Source organism: Amblyomma maculatum, chromosome 7, assembly GCF_055883805.1.
Source record: "Amblyomma maculatum isolate TAMU_Amacu chromosome 7, ASM5588380v1, whole genome shotgun sequence".
Classification (NCBI taxonomy): Eukaryota; Metazoa; Arthropoda; class Arachnida; order Ixodida; family Ixodidae; genus Amblyomma; species Amblyomma maculatum.
Genome location: NC_139350.1, coordinates 94,559,171 through 94,579,478, shown reverse-complemented (window position 1 = coordinate 94,579,478; position 20,308 = coordinate 94,559,171). Strand labels below are relative to the sequence as shown.

General features: G+C 45.0%; 1 protein-coding gene across 1 annotated transcript; it reads left to right on the top strand.

Annotated features, from left to right (window-relative positions):
- The first annotated feature begins 1,683 nt into the window (after positions 1-1,683).
- Positions 1,684-14,972, top strand: LOC146183981 (chromosome-associated kinesin KIF4-like). The gene is made up of 5 exons (XM_084608453.1): positions 1,684-1,909; positions 5,258-5,448; positions 10,262-10,523; positions 11,113-11,223; positions 14,791-14,972. The coding sequence occupies exons 1-5, from the start codon at positions 1,684-1,686 to the stop codon at positions 14,970-14,972; spliced, it is 972 nt and encodes a 323-aa protein (XP_084464579.1).
- The last annotated feature ends 5,336 nt before the right edge of the window (positions 14,973-20,308 follow it).

The window sequence follows — 20,308 nt, the reverse complement described above, 5'->3', positions numbered from 1 at the left end:
AAAGTAGAAATGTGGGAACGAAAACACCAATGGGAGCAGTAGTAGAGGGCTACGGAGTAATTTTGACCACCTGCGGATCTTTGACGTGCACTGAGATCGCACAGCACACAGATTATAAGACGTAAAGGCGGGGTATTTGTCACAGTTCTCGGTGCACTCCGGAACCTCGCCTTAAGGGAAGAGAGGTAGGAGGTACTGAAAGTTGTGCCATAGTGGAATACTACCGAATTATTTCGAACACCTGGGGATCTAGCGGTCACTGACGTCTTGGCAGCATGCGAATACCTTTTTTAAGGCGAAAACCTTTCTAGGCTCATGAAGTGAAAAGCTGCGCAAAAGCAGCTCTTGCGTGTGTTTCGGTGTTCACGCTCGGTCCTTGTTTTATTCCAGCAGTTTTAAAAATGAATAAGCTATGCGCGTAGCCTGTGTATCGCAGCTGTGCACTGATGTGTCACTCGCAAATAGCGGGCGCACGATCAGGGAGGTTATGAATTAAAGCGACTACTGGTGGTAGGTAAATAATAAAAATTATAGGCCTCGATAGAGTATGGCTATTCCTATCGACTGATAATGATAATTAATGAATAAAAATGACTTCCAATGGTGAATATGCAAAAGTATACGATCGTAATGACCGTCACTAATTGGAAATGAGTAAAAATGCTTAGCTATGAATGGTAAGCACTAAAATGACTAGACATGACTCGTCATGACTACGAAACGACCAATACTTCAAACGACGACTTGAGTGTCCGCAACTAACTAAAAAGAAGTAACAATGCTTAGCGATGGGAGAAAAATGATAGGAGATGAGGGGTAGGCTTTCGTCGTTCTTCTCTTATGATTGACATCTAAGAGACGAGAGAGCTTCAATGCGCTAGCAAAGCCAAGGCTGCTGTGGCCGGGAGTTTGGCCTGCAAGGGTCCTTGACCTAATTAAGATTGGTTGTCCCTGATTCCGAGATGCCTAGCCAAGATTCTTCGCCTTCCTTCTCCAAAGCCTAACTTAAACTGATTAGATTTGCCCTTCCACATGCGCTCCACGTTCACCCCCATGGCACGTCTGCCTACCAAGCGCGCAGGCTTCTGCGTATATTAAGCTCCGCAGCTAGTCACGTTGTTATGCGGGAGCCCGGAGCCGCTGTGGTGATCCGGCGTGGAGAGCCGACGCAGCTGGTTGCCATAGCGATGGCGCATGCGCAATTAAAGCCTTGGCCGACCACGGCGAAACTCGCGGAACTAAGCCAGTAAAGCTTTCACTTTAAATTCATGAAAGGGACGCCATAGTTGTGCACGGGCAGATTCGTGAGCTGGTTGCTGCTTTGAACCACTCTCTCTGTTCCTGTTTATTTAAATCGAGCATAGATGTATTCTTTAAGCAATTATCTGTTGTTGTTTTTTCCGCATTCATCTGCTTTTAAGCGCTGGAGAAGCTTGATGAATTTAAACGTACCGGATTTGTGAGGCTCGTGAATGAATGCGTTGGCTCATTTTTGAATTTGCAGTGAATTGCGGCAACTCATTGCAATGCCAGATGCGCAGCACACCTCTTTGTAGTAATGTTTCAAGCTACTGCTGTACCTCCAAAGTTTCTCTTTCATTTCCTCGTTAGCTGCTTTCGGAGAAAGTTTTACCCTTTGATTATGATTTTTCTCTGCAGACCTCTTGCTCAATCAAAACCGGAATGGAGAAAACTATCCCCGTGAAAGTGGCGCTGCGCTGCCGCCCACTAGTGTCCAATGAAGTACTGGAAGGGTGCCAAGTTTGCACACGGACAGTGCCGAATGAACAGACTATGGTTTCACGTGGTGAAAAAATGTTCAAATTTGACTACGTTTTCGGTGAAGAATCGAGCCAGGCTGAGGTCTACGAGGCATGCGTCTCCAGCCTGCTGCCCAGGATATTTGAAGGTGAGCGTATAAAGACTGCCCACAAAAATAACGATTAAAAGTTTTCATTTCTATCCCACGGGTAAACTTGGTTCTGGAGACACGAAAATGTAGCAGCATCGTTATTTACCTTTCTTGCATGGCCGTTAAAGAGAACAACGGTGTTGGTGCATTGTTGTAGTGCCAAAATTGTGACAACGTTTGTCATCATGTCAGGTTCTGGCGAACTCGCTACCTTTTTGAAATGAGAGATTAGCGCCATTTTTCAAGCGCCTACAAATCTTGTTAAACCAGTATTCCTGGTTTCCCTTGCCTTGGTGGCTAGGTATGGTAGTGACGTATAGGTGGTTGATTTTCTAGAAGACGTTATTAAGGTAGTAACATAGTATAGCTAAATTAGGCTGAATTATTTTGTTGCCTAGCACGATGAATTAGAAAATGAACCTTTGCACGCTAAACGTTATTTAAGGGTAATGAACAAAACGCTGGTCACTGCAGTCTTGCTCCGAAAAGCAATGATAGACCGCAGTGTTCCCGCACCACTTATCTGTTCTTCTGGTGCTGTGTAGAGCATGATGAAGCAGCGCAACAACACAAGGCGTAAGATGGCCAATGTGTGCTAGCGCGCTCCTAATCCACGAGTAAAGAAACGGCTGACAAAGGCGCTTAACAACAGTAATGCGTGAAGAAGTTGCTTTATTAAAATCGGTGGGAATTTTTCAATAATATCTTCTTGTGAGTAGCTCCGAAACACGCACAGCAAACAGAAGTGGTTCCATGCATGCACATTACACTGGTTTAAATTATCTCCAGATGCAGAATAAAACATTTTCTACCTTATTTAATCATTGTAATGTATTTACAGCCGTAGCAAACACTTTCTCAACAACCAAATTTTTGTGGCTTGAAATGACTGCACAATGGCTGAATTTCAATGGATACGAAATTTAACAGCACCTGTACATGTATTATTGTTTTGAGAGGTGAAGAGAGTCAAAGACGATCGTCAGACAGTGAGGCTTCTTATCCAGTAAATTCAATGGACATTCAGATACAACAAAAACACAGTTACAAATTACAGGATTGCATTTAATTTCACTTAAGAGCTTAATGGCGAGAGCGTTTGCACCTTCTTTTCTTCTACCTCTTCTCTTCTACCTGTATATTGTCTTTGTGTACTCGTTATAATTTCGTTTCTCTCTTTCCTTTGGTGTCGTGGTCGGTGACATCGGCATCTTAGGACTCCTCTGCTTGACACGCGAGACTGAAAGGATTTACATGGACCATACTGGGCTTTTATAGGAACCAGTCTTAAGTAGCCGAATCGGGAAATTATGTCGACGTCAAAACGTATTTCGGCGTCCAGGGCCGGATAAATTATGTCGACTTTAGAACCAATTGCGACGTCTGCCGGACACATCTGGGAAACCAATCTCGCGGGTGTGAGATTTTCAACGTGATCCTTGAAAGGTTTTTGTCTTAAAAGAACGGCACAGACCCAGAACATATTTTGATGTATGGGCGTGAAAGAACTGTTCTCTCCGTTTCTTCGAAGCGTTTGGATAAGAGGCCTCTGTCGGAGGAGCTGCTGCTGTTCGCTTGGAAGGACAAGGGGAAGGGTGTCCAGGCAGTGCGGGATGTCTGCCCTTTTTGGTGCGCCACCAGACTCGATTCGAGCTTGTAAAGCGAACTATGGTGCCTGCATAATTTTTCCATAGGCCTTCTCCCACATCGTCACCCATCTGATCCTCTCTCTTCTCCCCTTCCTCAGGGCAGAGTAGCAGGCCAGATTTTAAACATTCCGGCCAGCCTCTCTGCCTTCCATTTCAATAAACCCATCTATTGATGGAAGAGATGAAATGGGCTCTTTGATAGCTGAAACATCTCAAACTAGTCAAATTCTGTACCTTAGCAGGCCTTGGCAGGCGAACGGAAGAGTAAATGTCCTGCATGCCAGGATTATTAACTCACTATAAATACCTCTGGTGCCTTTTACGGTGTAGAACTTGCCATGGCACTATATCGCTGCCGCATATTATCTGCTGAACAGCGTCATTTATCTGCTTCTCTAGTGTCATCGAATGTCAAACTAAGCCTATAAATTATGTAGTTACAGTTTCTCTCAATCCATGCCGAAAGGAGGGCCCCTGGTGTGATCTTGGAGCCAGATTCGTTCATTCAGGGGACGTTCTACGTAGCAGCTAAAACATTTAGTGGTGATTTAGGTTGGCTCAGAGCATAAATGGATATAAATATATGATCTAGCGTTCATTGAATTAAATTTTAATTCGCGTATTTTGTACGTATGGTTAGGTTTAGCGAAGTGTGTAACGGCTGATTTAGGCTTTGCTTAGGATGGAGGCCTAATTAACGTATTTAGTCCAACCTTGTCAAAACGTATGAAGGCGGCGACATCCGAAGCGCAGCACGAAAGTCTGGCAGCTTAGCATGAGAAGAAACCGGCTACCGAGATGGCGTCCAAAGCTTGTCCTGGGGCTGGTTTGAAAGCCACACGTAGCGAGGTATTGAGCCAGCCAAGCAAATTTGAAGATTGCGTGTGCTTAAGCATTTGCAATAAAAATGTTCGATTTCTCTCATGCCAGAAATGAAATTACAGCAGACACAAAAAAGTCATAAATGATTGAATACCTTTTTTTCCTCTGCCCACATAACTATTTCATTTGCTTATAGTTGGTGAACTACCGTAAGTGCAACATGCAGCACGAGTTCAAACTGGAGACAGCAAAAACACTGGCACTGTAATGCGCTTCTCAAGTAGCAACAATATGCATCATATTGTGCACCAAAACTGAACAGTTTAGTACGTGTTGCACATTTATCTTAGGCGTCTGTGAGCTGAAATCGCAGTGATCGAGGTGTGTGCACGAGAGAACACGTATGGCATTGAAAACCAAGAGGGCCTAGGTAAAAGTGATTTTCTATTCTTTTTGGTGCTTTCTTTGAAGAATGCGCATTCTGTAATCATTTTTGCATCAGGAGTGCTCTCAAAAAGAGAAAGCCTTACTGCTGCCATTGGTTCCAAGCCCTCTACATCGCATCCAGACAGTGCACATCCATCACACGTCGCATGCACGCCTAAGCTAAGGCAGTGGCTGTCTCGGGCTTTGATTTTGAGCAGATTCACGTTATAAATTTTTTAACTTCGTGTCCGTATTGTCGTCGTACCCAAATTTGTCAGGAAATGAGGCGCCCCCTTTTCATCTCTTAGTTGTAGGTACGGTTTGTGCGTTTTGCTAATTTTCTATGAGGCCCCCATCCGCTTATACTTGATAGATCCAATTTTACATTTTCAATGAGTTCACGTCAGCGATTATGTTTGAAACCAAGAATGTATCTTTTATGTTCAAGGCTACAACGGCACCGTTCTCGCCTATGGCCAAACGGGCTCTGGAAAAACGTTCACTATGGGAACGCGCTCGTCGTCCAATGACACCGGCTGTGACGATGCGGGCATTATCGCCAGGATAGTTGACAATATTTTCAAGCATATCACGACAAGCACAGAGGAAATATTCCTTGTGCGTGCTACTTTCCTCGAGGTGAGTGCATTGTATGCAAGACAGCAAATACGAGACGTGTAATTCGCGAAAATGTACTAAATATGGCCAATAAAGTTTAAAGAGCCAAACTGTGAGAGCTATTCTGCTGTAGGTATATATGACTGTCGATAATCAGGTCATGAGTGAAACGCCACCGATATATTTGTTGCGATGAAGAGTTCATTCCCAAGTGGTGCTTCTTGAACGAGTTCCCCTATAAATAGAGAAGCTTTGTTCCCTAATGTGTTGCACAATTCGACCATTTTCTAAGCATCGCACAACAAGATTGCGCCATTGCGCTTGTCGTCAAAAGACATGAATGCTGCTTCTGAAGGAATTATTGATTTTAAACTTTTACACAACCACCACATAGGCGGAATAACCGGCGTTTATTTTATTTTAGCAATCTGAGTGGCAAAGAGATGCAGCTCTGTTTCGATTCGAGCGCGATCGTAGTAGACTTTGTGGGCAAACCAAGTACAGTCATCAACTTCTGGCTGATGAATCATTTGCTTGAAGTCTTGACCCTTCAAGCTTTTACTTGTCTATGCTCTGCTTTGAGTGTATATGCCTATTTCTCTTGAAGTAACCCTGTATGTAATACCTACATCAAGGGTTTTTTCTTTATTTTACTGCAAATTCCTTGAATAAGCAGGCGAATATTCGAGTGCAACTGAATTTTCTTTCATGCCTTTGAGATACAGAGTGAACCTAAATGTCGGAGGCATCAGGTTTGTAGTTGTACAACTGGCTTGTCATGGATTTAATGTCATTTCTACTTTCTCGCAGATATACAAAGAAAATATTTTTGATTTATTCTCCAAAAGTTCATTCCGAGAACCATTGACGATACGGGAGGATCACACTGGCACGATAAGGGTAAGACTTCACTAGTGCATTAAATTGTTTTGGGCTAACAGCATGATTAGGAGCGTGCAGCTCGAAGTACGTCGGCTATGATTATATAGTTACGTGATTATAATAGGCTGCTCCTATTTTGGGGTACCCGCATTAGCAATGATGTAGTGCTTATGCATTGTGCTGCGATCGTAAACCTTAATACAGAACTGTAAGCTTAAAATTCGAATTTCCCAGCTAACCAAACAGGCACAAACATAAGCGTGATCTCAAGCAAAAACCATCTGGATATCCAGATGCGATTCCATCTGAGGCACCCTCAGCAGGAAAAGTACATGGAGCCTTCTCAGCCCTACGGAAAAACCAAAAGTTCTACGAGGCAATAGTTTCACACAATCTCGCCTAATCGCCTAAGCTCTCATACGGTGGACATCATTATCATAAAATATTTCGCATAATTTATAATAATATACAAGAGACTATGAGATCTTATGCAATTATATGCGACTTGTATGTGATTGTTTATGGAATTAAGTGAGATCGTGTGAGAAAATGTGAGGATATTGCCTCACATGTTTTCAGTAACCTACTGAAAAACCAAAAATTCTACGTCGCAATAACCTCATAAAATCTCATCTAATCGCATCGACTCTCATACGGTTCACATAATTATCATAAAATATCCTACATAATTTATGATAATGTAGAACAAGCTGTGAGACCTGATGCAATTATATACGACTTGTATGTGATTTCTTATGTGAACTGAATGAGATTGTGTGAGAAAATGTGAGGTTATTGCCCCATACAGTTATTTCAGTAGGGTAGGGAGGTGCTTCATTGAACCTAATAAATCCAAAGGCAAACAAAGCAGTAACTTGAGGAGGGTACTAAATGACTTCAAAGGCACGGATCACAGCTCGCCGGCAAACTAAAAGAAACATACTCATGTACGACCGTAGATGAAGATGAGGAATTTAGAACATACACTAGAGAAAAAACGCCACAATTAGGATGTAGAATTCCCCGTCGTAGAAATAAAAACCGCATTAATGAGTATGAGGCGAGATACGACACCGGAAGAAGACCTGATAACGGTCGGCCTTCTGGCCAACCTCAACGATCAAACCCTGGACGATTTTACGGCCAGTAATGATTGCTGGGACTCGGGATGTTACCAAATGACTGGAAAATATCCATAGTAATGTTCATCCCAAAGCCGGGCATAAAGATAAAAAAGAAAATTTAAGACCAATCACTCTCACGTTCTGCACCGGTAAGCTCATGGAGGTGGCAGTAAGCAAAGGCTGTCCGACTATTTGGAACAACATGGGCTGCTGCCGCCCTCCATGTTCGGCTTCAGGCCACATTTATCAGCGCAGGATGTACTGCACCAAATCAATAGGGAAGTTATCGATCTCCTTTTAGGGAGTTCAGAGACAGGGCGATTTCGACCCTGGACCTGATGATGGTCTTTGAAAACGTTAAATATTGTAAAAGTGAAAATTTCAAACGGCAACAATTGCGGCGAGAAATATTTTAGCTACATAAAAACTTAGAAAATCAGAAATCCTATATCAGATTGGGCAATAGAAAAATTAGCTGAGGTTCAGCTTTAGTTCAATCCAGTAGGTTGCGTAAGCAAAGCCGACGTAGCTTCTCTTTCTGTTCTTATTCTTCTTCCTTCTTCTTTCTTCTTCTTCTGCTTCCGCGGCGCGCCAGGCTGCCGACCGGGTTTACCCGACGGCTTGAAGAAGGGCCCCATCTACGGTCGCTGTAAAGGTCAGACGTGGCTACCGGCCAGGTTTACGCTACGGGTTGAAACCTGGCGTAGTATTGCTTAGGCAATAAAAATTCGGGCCAATCGATATGGGAACACGGGGAACGCCTCAAGGAGCTGTTCTTTTCCGCTGTTCTTTAACGTTGCCCTCATAGCGCTCCCAGAGAGGCTAAACGCCAGTGACTGGCGTACGCCACGCCATCTACGCGTACGACGTTACCATCTGGTCGTTCCATGGGTAACTTAGGGCAGATGGTGGGAGCGTTCCAAGAGGAGTGCGCTCCGAATAAATCAGAACTCTTGCACATTGCAAAACCTAAAGATCTAGGACAAAACATACACATTTACGTTAGCGGCAATCCGATACCAGAAATGGACATACTTCGGGTATTGGGATTGCAAATTGATAACCTGGGTAACACTTACAAGACCCTGAAAAATGAAAGTCCACCTGCGGAGAAATTAGTAGGATGATTGGCAGGATCGCCGGCAAGAACGGTGTACGTCTTGAACAAGAAACGGTTTGCCTGGTTTAGGCGTTCGGCGTCACTCGTGGGGAATACGTGGAGCCCTGCCTCAAGCTGAGGAAGAGCGACCGTGGAACCCTTGACGCGGTGATTCGGGCGGCGGTTAAAAAGGCGCTAGAACTCCCGGCCAGGACCTATGCGGAGTGCCTGCTCCAAATCGGGATCCATAATAGCATACGGGAGCAGATTGAGGCCCGCAGAACAAAGCATATTTCTAAACTGTCCGTGACCAGCATCGGCTGGCAAAACCTCTGAGACCTAATTCTCGGGCTTTTCCCCATCATCTCCCCATCATCGAAAACAAAGTGGACATCTGGGATATGTGAAAAATATTTTTACAGTAAAGCCGCTCTCTAAAAACATGAATTGGGAGCATAATAAGGGGAAGCTGCAAGCCTGCAGAGCCACATTTATGCAAAATAACTATGGCAGTAAGAGAGGCACATATATTACGTGGATGCAGCGGGTCCGCCGCGAGGACGGCATCTGCACTATCACTGTTGTGCACGAAGAAAGACAGGTGAACGGGCTCTCGGTAAAAACTAGTGACGCGATAATGTTGGAGGAAGTGGCGATTGCACTGGCCTCCACCCACTCCGACGCAGCGTTTATAATGTCGGACTCGCAACAGGTTTGCCGAAATTACGTGAGGGGTACGATAGCGCCACACACCTGCAGAATATTATTGGCACATACGAGCAATTCAGATTCAGCTACTTGTAAAAAAAAAAACAGATAATGTGGGTGTACGGTCGCCAGATGGTGGAGGGGAACGAGACCGCTCGCGCGGTTCCCGAGCTTTCCTACCCGTGGTTCCGCTAAAATAATCCGGTTCCACCGCAGCAACTATAACAATCCCGCTCATAATTCATGCGAAGATTGAAACTCATTTCCGTCTCTGCAGAGGGGAGCTCCCGTGACCCGCCAAGGGTCTCGACAGATATAAGGAATGCCACCTTAGACGGCTTCAAACCGGGTGTTTTATAAATCTCGCCATACTAAATTACGTACGTTGATCCGGCATTCACGGGTAGGTGCAAATTCTGCGGGCAGTATGCTGACCTATCCCACATGGTCTAGGCTTGCCAGCAAAACACAAATATAGCAGTTATAACATCCAACTAGGGAGGGCTGGAAGGCGGCCCTGTCCAGCTCAGACCTGGAGGAGCGGCCCCGGATCTAGAGAGCTCGAGCAGTGGCAGGTGCCAATGGCGTCTTGGAATCCCCACTTTCCTTTCGCAAATCATTTCAGCCTCACAATAAATGTATTCTCTTCCTTCTCCTAAACTTATAAAAGGGCTGTGACCAAATATCTACCTTGAAATAACGTTTTGTCGGGCTAGTTGGTGAGAGTTCATGTTAAAGGCGCGAAAACGCACTTGGACACAAGAAATGCAACGGGACGAAGCGCTCCTTCCCGTTGCCTTTCTTGTGCCCGTGTTTGGTTTCGCAAGTTGACCTAATGATGAAATCTCTATACTTGGTATTTTTAAACAGTGCAATGTTCCTTGCATGCTTATTCTCAGACGAAAAAAAGGTGGTACTAGAAATGTTCGCTCTTTCTTTTGATCCCATTTTCAGCTTTCACGTTGAGCGCGAACGCTTGCTGATACACTTTCTGTGCTTTTGTTTCAACTTGTATGAACAGGCGACCAACCTGACGGAAGTAAGCGTGACCACTCCCGAAGAGACAATCCAGCTCCTCGAGAATGCCTCAGCATCTCGAAGCACAGCTTCGACCAACATGAACTTGCGGTCATCTCGGTCTCACGCAATATCCACCATGATTGTAGAGCAGCGGGACAAAGGAGATGGTGGCTCCATAAGGCTAGCCAAGTTCCATATAGTGGATCTCGCTGGATTTGAACGAGCTGGAAAAACTAAGGCAGTTGGCGAAAGGCTCAAGGAAGGTTTGTTGCCAACGTTTCAATGTTTAAGCTACTAGTTGTTGGTGGATGGCTCTAATGCTGGGAAAGGGCGAGCAGCTGGAAGGTAAAAAGGCACAGTAGTCAAACTGCGGCAGAATAGTTCAGATGAGGGTGCGCTACTGTTACGCTCCGTAACATATCCAGTGATTTCAAACTTTTTGGTCGAGAATGTACAGTTTTTGTGCAGCTTGTAGTCCGCAATGTTCTCCATGCAGCTTTTATAGCCGACGTTTCGATAATTTGGTTTGAAAGCCAGATTTCATACACTACATGTTGGGTTGAATATTTCTCTACGAGGTTCAATACTTTGCTTCATTGCTCACGCAAGTGACTCAGGACGTCTTAACCAGTGTCCTACATGGCTTTTGTGATAAGCGAATTACGTGTAATAGCAAATTATTCATTGCGCTCACAGCACACGGTTGTAATTTAGTACTTCATTTTCAAAGATACAGCGCTTGATATCAAATCATATCGTGTTTTAGGTTTTAGCTGTTTGGTTGTCCCTTAGCTGACATTTCATTATCAGTGTCAAAAGATGGATGAGTGTGTACTCCTAATTTGTTCACAGGAATCAAAATCAACAGAGGCCACTCGTCACTTGGCAATGTCATCAGCGCTCTATGCGAGGGCGACCCCCACGTACCATGCCGAGACTCTAAACTGACGAGGCTGCTTCAGGGTACGTACAAACATTTTTTGGCTGGGATCATGCCTGGGTTGCACGGTTGCGCATTGGGAATGTGGCACATACTGTGTACTTTACTGTGCACAGCGCACAATAATTGCTTTCTTCACCACCATCTCAAGTTTTAGAGAGCGCAGCTTTGACCAATACTTGGAGTTTATAATGCGGATTGCATTTAACGACTACATTTTCGATTTCCTTTGTCTGTCATGGCTCCATCCACAAAACTCTGCAGGACAAACGTGGGTGCCCTAACGAGGTTCACAAAAATTTTTATTTCTCACGTTGTTTTTCTCAGTCCACTTAAACATTGTTAAGTAAAGTGCACTGACAGCAAACGGATATTTTTATCCCAGTTCAGGTCTTTCATTTCACATATCTTGACTTATACTAGCGACAACTGATGTTATTTCCTTTCGCTGTGTCCTTGCTTTGGGTTATAGCTGTAGTTTGGCCCAAGTATTGAGAAGCTCTCGATTCTGCAGCAATCAGCTGCGCTGCAACCGTATTGAACTGCCCAGAATTTAATATTGTCGGTGTCAGGTTTTCTCATAGAGCTTTGTTTTTGTAATTTAGAATGACATCTGATCTAAAATTTTCAAAAATACTTCGAGAATTGCGTGTTGTGGGATTGAGGTATTGTTAGTCAGTGTTTAGTAACGGTGTTCTAATAGTAATGCCCAACCTTTTTATTTTCCTCGAACGGCGTTAATTCACACACATGATATTAGGAAACATTCAATCTGCACCTCTGCTGCTTACGACTATATTGTACCCCACCATACTCTTAGCGTATTTGATTTGTTAGTTATTTTTATATGTGCACATTGCTAAATCAGAGTAAGAATGACGAGAGCAACATATTCACCGTACAGGCAGGGCTACACATAAAGGGGAAATATGGAAGACAGAAGTTTATCCCACGACATTGATGTGATATTGGTGAATAAAATTTTGTTATTTGGGGCTCCCCTGGAGCCCTGGTGTCCTATCTCCTGAGGTATTTATGTTTTGGTGCCCTTTTACTATACTCATGTCTAAATACAAACGGCTTTAGTGTAAATGAAAAAATGTAGAGTCGCTTATGCAATAAAAAATAAGAGCTGAGTTTCACTTTAATATATTCCAGTTTACTATAGTGGGATTGTGGATGATGAAACTCGGATGATTAGTTACGGTACACTAACCTATTTCCGCTTAGATCCGGAATCAATAGTTTACTATACTAAATGTCTATAATTGTTCACACTTCGCCGTGAGGGAAGTGGCAGTACCTATACTAAATTAGTGCGCGTACAGTATTTCTCAAACTGGCATAGCAGTTGACTGGTGCGAGACGTCAGCTTGGTAGTGTTGTCCATGAGAGACTCGCCAATGCAAACTGCACTGTTCTGCTCCAGATTAGGCGGGTTTGACCATGCGCCCACCATGTGCTCTTTTTACAACTGAGAGCTGCCTGTCTGTGTGTGTGTCTAAAAGCTGCGCCTTGGTGAAAGCTCACCGATCTACTCTTGGCGTTTGTGGAATTGCATTCCTAGAAGATGCATATTACGAAAGTACCAAGGTAACAGGGAAGGGTTTTGCCAGTGACTGAGTATACGGAGAAAGAGGAAACACTATATTCTGAAAGGGTTGAAGCCGGTGTTAGAAATTTTCAGACGACGAACAGCAATGGTAAAATCATGCGAGTCTGAGCATGCGATCAATATGGGAGGGGTTACACATCAGCTGTAGAAAAACGGAGGTTAAGGCTAGTTGGTGATCATCCATGTTTAAGTAACAGTGCAAAAGGAGAGAGACGAGTGGAAGGATGTACACAAATGCTTTGTGCACCTCCGCCGTCGTTGTGTACCTCCTTCCACTCGTCTCTCTCATTTTGCGCTGTTGCTTAAACATGGTATACACATCAGCTACGCTCTAATGTGTGTGACAGTACACTCAGGAGCAAAACTGTGCATCATCACCCGTGCCATGGTGAGAGCACAGTGATAAGACAATTTGTTAGTGCCGTCTGAGTCTCTGAGTACCAATAAACAACCGTAAATTTCGGCTGATACGGGACAGGTAACATTTTTATGGGATCACCACGTATGTTTCCCTCGATGTATTAGGGACTGTTCGAAATATGCAGAAAGTTTTCTGACCCTCTAACAAGGTGCTGTGAGTTTTAGACTATGGCTGATAAAGCATATTTTATTGTTTATGCCCCTTCATTTTGCACATTGTAAGTTTGAAGAAGTAAATCCTAGCTGGCTCAAAATTGGGAACCATTTCTGATAACAAGCATTTAATTGCCACGAGGGTTTAACTAAAATAAGGCGACTACAAAGTGGGGAGGCTCTACAGTGATTAAAAGGACGCTTAGTACGCATTGGTCTGCGTCGAAATAATTCCAAATTCTAGTCACAGTTGACAAATTCGGAGATTTCTAAAGCTAGAAGTCAAGAAAAGGGATATCGGTGAAATTATAGTGCCAGCCAATTTTACGAGCAAAATGCATGCGTCAATAAACAATTCAGAAACGAATACGCGAGGTCATGGTGCGCAGAAATTGAGTTCTAGACGGCAGCGGTCTGTCCTTTGGTTTCCAAGGACGCTTTTTATGGGATATTTCTAGGTTTAGCTTTCAGAGCGACAGAAGCCAACAGTCGGCGAGGCCAAGGAAAGCGTTGGGGATGGTACTTTTTTTTAATGTTTACTTGGATAATTACAGAAATTAGTAATGTAATCTGTTTAAGGGAAAGATAATTAGAAACAAAGTAGAAGAAAAAACAACGTGCCGATGGTGGGATCCGAACCCACGACCTCCGAATAACGCGTCCGGTGCTCTTCCAACTGAGCTACATCGGCCGCTGTCCCCCCTGCTACTTTTTTGGGTATTTATTTGTCTGTATACGAACCTTGAGAGTGTTCACCAGCGCCACCCTCAGCCATAGCGGCGGACGTGGGACGTCCTTTGTTACCGCCAGCGTCACGTAGAACGTGATCAAGAGCGAGGGCGAAAGCTGTGCTAGAACCCTCTTACGCTACCTATGGCCTCAAGACTGCCAGAACCGAGACCCCCGTAAGCTACAAGCAGATCAATCAAGGGGAAATGAGGGTGCTCGTTAATACATGAAGGAAAGAAGCCAACAGTCGGCGAGGCCAAGGAAAGCGCTGGGGATGGCACTTTTTTTTTTAATGTTTCCTTGGATAAATATATATCCAAGTAAATATTAAAAAAGAAAGTACCATCCCCAACGCTTTCCTTGGCCTCGCCGACTGTTGGCTTCTTTCCTTCATGTATTAACGAGCACCCTGATTTCCCCTTGATTGATCTGCTCAGAGCGACCGTTATATTTTTGCCACTGAACTATTGCCAATATAGCCAGAAAGACTTGGAGGACCAATATTTGCTAAAAGTAATTTAAACACGTGGTTCTTGATGTCCCTTGTATGTTCGTGGGCTAGGCAACCTATCTTTTGGAGGTAGCATTATACGTGGTTTATGGTAACTACGTTACAGATGCGTCACTTCCTAGCACTGAGTTTCCTCTTCCGCGTTCATTTTTATTTCTCTAGATTCCTTTGGGGGCAACAGCCACACTGTGATGATTGCCTGCATCTGCCCGGCAGACAGCAACCTGGAGGAGACCCTCAGCACATTACGCTACGCGGGCAGGGCTAGAAGGATCAAAACCAAGCCTGTTGTCAACTTTGATCCGACACAAGCACGAATCGCCCGACTTCGCCAGCAGGTGTGATCCCGTTTGATGTGTACCTTGGCCTATCCTTGTATTAAAAATAGCGTCTTTAAAGTTTGGGTGATTACTGCCCTACTGAAAAAATTGTATAAGACAATAACCACATTTTCTCACACTATCTCACTCAATTCTCATAAGAAATCACGTACAAGTCGCATATAATTGCATAAGGTCTCATAGCTTCTTGTACATTATCAGAAATTATGTACGATATTTTATTATAACGATGTGCACCGTCGTAGAGTCTATGCGATTCGATGAGATTTTATGAGGTTATTACCACGTAGAACTTTTGGTTTTTCAGTAGGGTAGTCTCAAAAATTTGGAGTAGGGCAGGGCAGAGAGCAGATTTTGTTTTCTAAAATTCACCGGATAGACAATCAGGACCCGGAGCTTTGGAAAGCAGCGAACGGTCAACTGCGTCTTCCATTTTAGTAAAGGTTAATGGAGGACTTATCGCCTTCATTCATCCTCATGAAGGGGATTAATCATTAAAACAAGACACTCTACATGAACATCAACACCATTACCTGTAGTGGCAGAAGAAAGACAGGTGTAGCGACTTGCAAACTCGGTTACTATTGCATCAAAATTAGTGAGCAAGGCACCGCTACAATAACCCCCGCCTGGGTGGCGAAATGGTTACGGACCTCGACTACTGTTCCCAAGGACGCGGGATCGAATTCCGGCCTCGGCGGCCACTTTTCGATGAGGGCGAAAAGCAAGGCGCCCGTGTGCTGCACGATGTCAGTGCACGTTAAAGAACCCCAGGTGGTCGAAATTTCCGGATTCCTTCATTACGGCGTCTCTGATAGCATGAGTCGCTTTGTGACGTTAAACCCCACAAACTACCACCACCACTACAATAGAATTCAGACACTCGTTTGACAGCTGCATGGCGACGCTCATTAAGCAATGGTTGTCTAGTTGCCTCCTTAGACTGCAAAGCATGATCGCTACGAGACCGCACTCGGCCCGCTCGAAAGCGCTCTGCATCGAACTCTTTAAGGTGGTAATTTACAATAGGAATTTCCTCAGTGTATAAGCCAGGAGCCTCACATTCAAGCTCGTGCTAATTACGAAGGCTCAGCAGCAGCCGTTTTCCTTCACCGAATTTGAAGACCTGACTCAACCAATCTCTATAGCTATGTTCCAAACTTGTTGCTTAAAGAACTCCCAAGCTGCAAATGACGGCAGACTCAAGGCGAATCAAGAATCCAAAGCTGTCCTCACGCGCTGTGCAATGTCTTCCTCGTCTACCACCGAAGCATGAAGCTTTCATAGAGCCAACAGCGGCTTTTTTTTATTTTTCGTCATTTTTATTTATTTTTTAAATTTGCATAATTTCAAAATATATACCACATCAATTTATTACATTCTGAGACAGCAGGAAGCACCGGCATGATCTCTTTTCTATTGCCAGCCCAGCTGAAGCAGCAGCTACAAACCAGCAGCGTTTCATTCACGCTTCGTCTTCTCTCCGACGAGATGACCAACGATGATGATGAATATGTACAGATGAAGATGACGTGCACGCACAGTGCTTACACTCTTCCCCCTCCCGGACGAAAGCGATCATTGTGGTCGCAGGTTACAGATGGTCAGCGGTTAGATATGACGGTCACGAACAGGCGATGCAGGGGCGTTTAGATAGTTCACACGTGATGTTTGCTTTAGAACCGTGTAAGGACCAAAGCAATTCTAGAGGGCACTTTGGACCAATAAAGTGCGATGAGGCGAAATCCATTAGAGCGCTGTGGATCGTAGCCCTAAACTACGACACTTCTATCTCCCTCTCTTCTTTCACTCCCACCTTCCGCCGTTCCTTAATGGCGTCGTACATGTGTCAGCGGAGATTTGTGACAGATACTGCGCCATTTCTATCCTGTAAATCAATTTCAAACGTCGCTCATGCCTGCTGTACTAAGGCCTCCTAGACATCTTGGTCTGCTTCTATTAGCTTTGTGGTGCTGCGTCCGAAAAAGCGACAAATTAAAGGCGTCACACGGACGCCTGGATTGGACGCCCGGCGGGATCAGCTTTGCATATGCATGAATCACCCGGTGACATCATGACGTGTCGTGACAGTACATCGATCGCTCTCTTGTCGAACACAACCAGCATTTAATGAAACGCATCAAAGTTCACCGGCGTTCTATAATTCGTTTACAGGAAAGGAAAGTCGCAGTAGCATCGGTCACTCGCGAAATCCCGCGTTCATCCTCACGGTAGACAAGGAGAATTATGAAGAGCGGTGTACGATCCGAACGTGGCGCATTTTTTTTTTCAGCATGATATTTATTACATGCTTTTAAATTCAGCGTAGAGTTATCTACATTATTTACAGAGTAATCAGCCTGTAGGCGAAAAGTCCCTTTGGAACATACGACACAACTAGAATACGACTTAGCTCAACTTCACTAAAACGGTGGCAAGGAAAAAAAAACCATCAGTGGCGCAATGGATTGACACTACTTACCTCAGCACTGAGCGAATAAAAAATGTGTTCGAATGTTGAAAAAAAAAATCCTAGCGTGGCGCTATTGGTAAAGCGCCCGGCTGGGTATCTAAGGAATGGAGGTTCGATTCCGGCGGCGACAAGGTTTATTAATTTATTTTTAACTCTCGCTCTCCAAAGCGTGACACCTCTGCTGACAACCTTCTGTCGACAACGATGAGGCATTAAAGGCATTTCGATGCATTTCGTCGTAATAAATCGGCTAATCAATTTTCCGCACAAAAGCCACGGATGCGAGGGAACTCAGAGGGGGGTCGAATATTAAGGGCATTTTCTGGTAGCTTGAGTGGCTTAAGATTGGAGGCGGGCAAGCTCACGGCTGTGAGTAATGCGAGAAACGAATTATTCGGGGGAAGGTGCGTCAGAAGGTGTGGTAGCTGAGAAGAAAGATGCTTCGAGCAAGAAAGTAGGGGCGGCCATAAACAAAAAAAACGGAGAATAGGTGGTGGTTCGTTGAACGGCAGTGTTGTAGGCAAAGGTTACAGGGGAGTAGGGTCCAGTTGTTGTGACGGGGGTGCATGTATGTGGACAGCTTGTCGGAAAGGGTGCGATGAAAGCGTTCTGTGAGGCCATTGGTCTGTGGCTAGTAAGTGGATGTACTTTTGTGCACCGTGCCATAGCATGAAGCACTGCTGCGAGCACTGAGGAGAGGAACGACTTTCCACTATCACTGAGGAGGATACGCGGGACGCCATGGCGAAGAAGTCTGGTTGGGAGAAAAAATTTGGCGATTTGAGAAGCAGAGCCGGAAGCAAGAGCTGTGGTTTAAACGTATCAGGTGAGGTGGTCGACCGCAGTAACGACACAGCGGTTGACCGCTAGTGTCAAAGGCAGGGGTCCATACAAGTCGATTCCAACCATTTCGAAAGGCGTGAAAGGACACGGGGGAGGCAGCAAGAGACCGGCCGGAAGTGACGTGGATCATTTGGATTGTTAGCAAGGGATGCAAGACGCGACGTATTTCAATACAGAGGTTGAGAGGCCAGGCCATACGAAAAGGATCTGGATGCGGTGGTAGGTTTTCATGTAGCCAAGATGGCCAGCGTTCGGATCGTCGTGAAAGGCTTGCAGAATTTGAGAAGGTGGAGAGCGGGGAATTACGGAAACCCAGGCGTGGCCTAGCGGGCTGTATTTGTGCCAAAATAGTTTGCCATTCCTTAGCTTTAAATTTTTGAGCTGGAGACGGAGACAGGCATTTGGAGTTCTGATAACGCCACTCGGACGATCAACCAGCTTGTGACAGTATGGGTCAGCACGTAGGTGGTGAGGGTGATGACAGCCTATTGCTGGCGCGGGAGTAACGGAGGCGGAGATAAAAAGCTGCATTACTGTAGGCTCTGAACGGCGCGGCTCAAAGGCGCAGGTGAGGAAGGCAAAGGCATATATTTTGATGGCGAAGGAGTGGGCAACAAGAGAGAGCATTGGCGTCTGTCTGCTGCTTGCCCGATTTGTAAGTAGTTGTGAAGTTGTACTCTTGAAGATTGAGAATCTAATGCCTGAGACGTCCAGACAAGTTTTCCATTGAGGATAACCAACATAGGGTGTGGTGGTCAGTGACGACCGTACAGGTATGGACAAAACGTCTTAACGGCCAGACATTCCTGCTACATAATAGTATAGTTTTAGACCGCGGGACTCAGAGCGCGGCTTGCATAGGCAACAACGTTTTCCGTAGAGCTGTCTTGGCATTGCAGAAAAACACCGCCAATGCCGTCACTATCGGTGTGCAAAATGGTTGGAGCTTTATTGTCAAAATGGCAGAGGACGGGACTCGAAGTCAGAGCAGGAGACCAGACGAAGGGTGTATCCATGTGAAGAAACGCATGTAATGGGGAGACAATAGAGGCGAAATCGCTGATGAAGCGCCGGAAGTAGGATGCCAATACCAGGAAACTGCGTAGATCTTTGACCCGAGTCGGACGTGGGAAGTGCAGTGCAGCAGCAAGTTTTTCAGGGTCAATCTTAATTCCGCCGCTGCTTACGAGGTGACCAAGAACTTTAATACATTTTGACGCAAAACAGCATTTCATTATTTTAGCTGAAGGCCAGCGTTGGAAAGTGCTGTCAGAACTTAGCCAAGTCAAGTAAGATGATCTGAAAATGTCGATGAAAAAATGACGATGTCGTCCAAGTAACTCAGACTCGTTTTCTATTTGAGCACTCGTACAACTGTGTCAATCTTGCGCTCGAAAGTTGCAGGAGCCTTGCAGAGCCCAAAGGGCATTGCATTGTATTCATATAAATCATCCGGAGTGACAAGGACAGCCTCCTCTTTGTCATCTTCATGTATGGAGATTTACAGGTATCCTGATCGTAAGTCAAGGCTGGAGAAAATTTGGGCACCTTGTAGACAGTCGAGGGCGTCGTCAATTATAGGGAGGGGGTACAAATCCTTACGGCTCATTCTATGAGAGCACGGTAATCTACACAGAATCAAACCAAGCCGTCATCCTTCACTAAAACAACGGGTGATGACCAAGAACTAGACGTATGGCATATAATGTTGCGGGCGAGCATGTCATCAATATTTTCCTTGATAACCTTGCGCTCGGTTGAAGACACACGGTATGGCCGGCGTCAAACGATGCCCCATCGGTAGGTGCGGATGCGATGCGTTGCTGCAGTGGTTTGACCCGATGCTCGAGACCTCACGTCGAATGATGCTGCGTGCGAGGTCAATACACCGAGCAATGCGCTTCTGTTTGCTGTTGTGAGGTCGGTGCTCATCATGTTGCAAAGTTCTGCACTGAGCAAAATAGGAGATGTATCGGAGCGAGCTGAGGTGCAAAAAGAAGATGGATGACAGGCTCTGCGGAAG

Bases quoted from the DNA above. Each gene is read 5' to 3' on its own strand.
- LOC146183981 (XM_084608453.1), top strand. From the start codon at position 1,684: ATGGAGAAAACTATCCCCGTGAAAGTGGCGCTGCGCTGCCGCCCACTA. The intron at 5,449-10,261 runs GTGAGTGCATTG...TTGTATGAACAG, and splicing joins TGCGTGCTACTTTCCTCGAG to GCGACCAACCTGACGGAAGT. The intron at 10,524-11,112 runs GTTTGTTGCCAA...ATTTGTTCACAG, and splicing joins TGGCGAAAGGCTCAAGGAAG to GAATCAAAATCAACAGAGGC.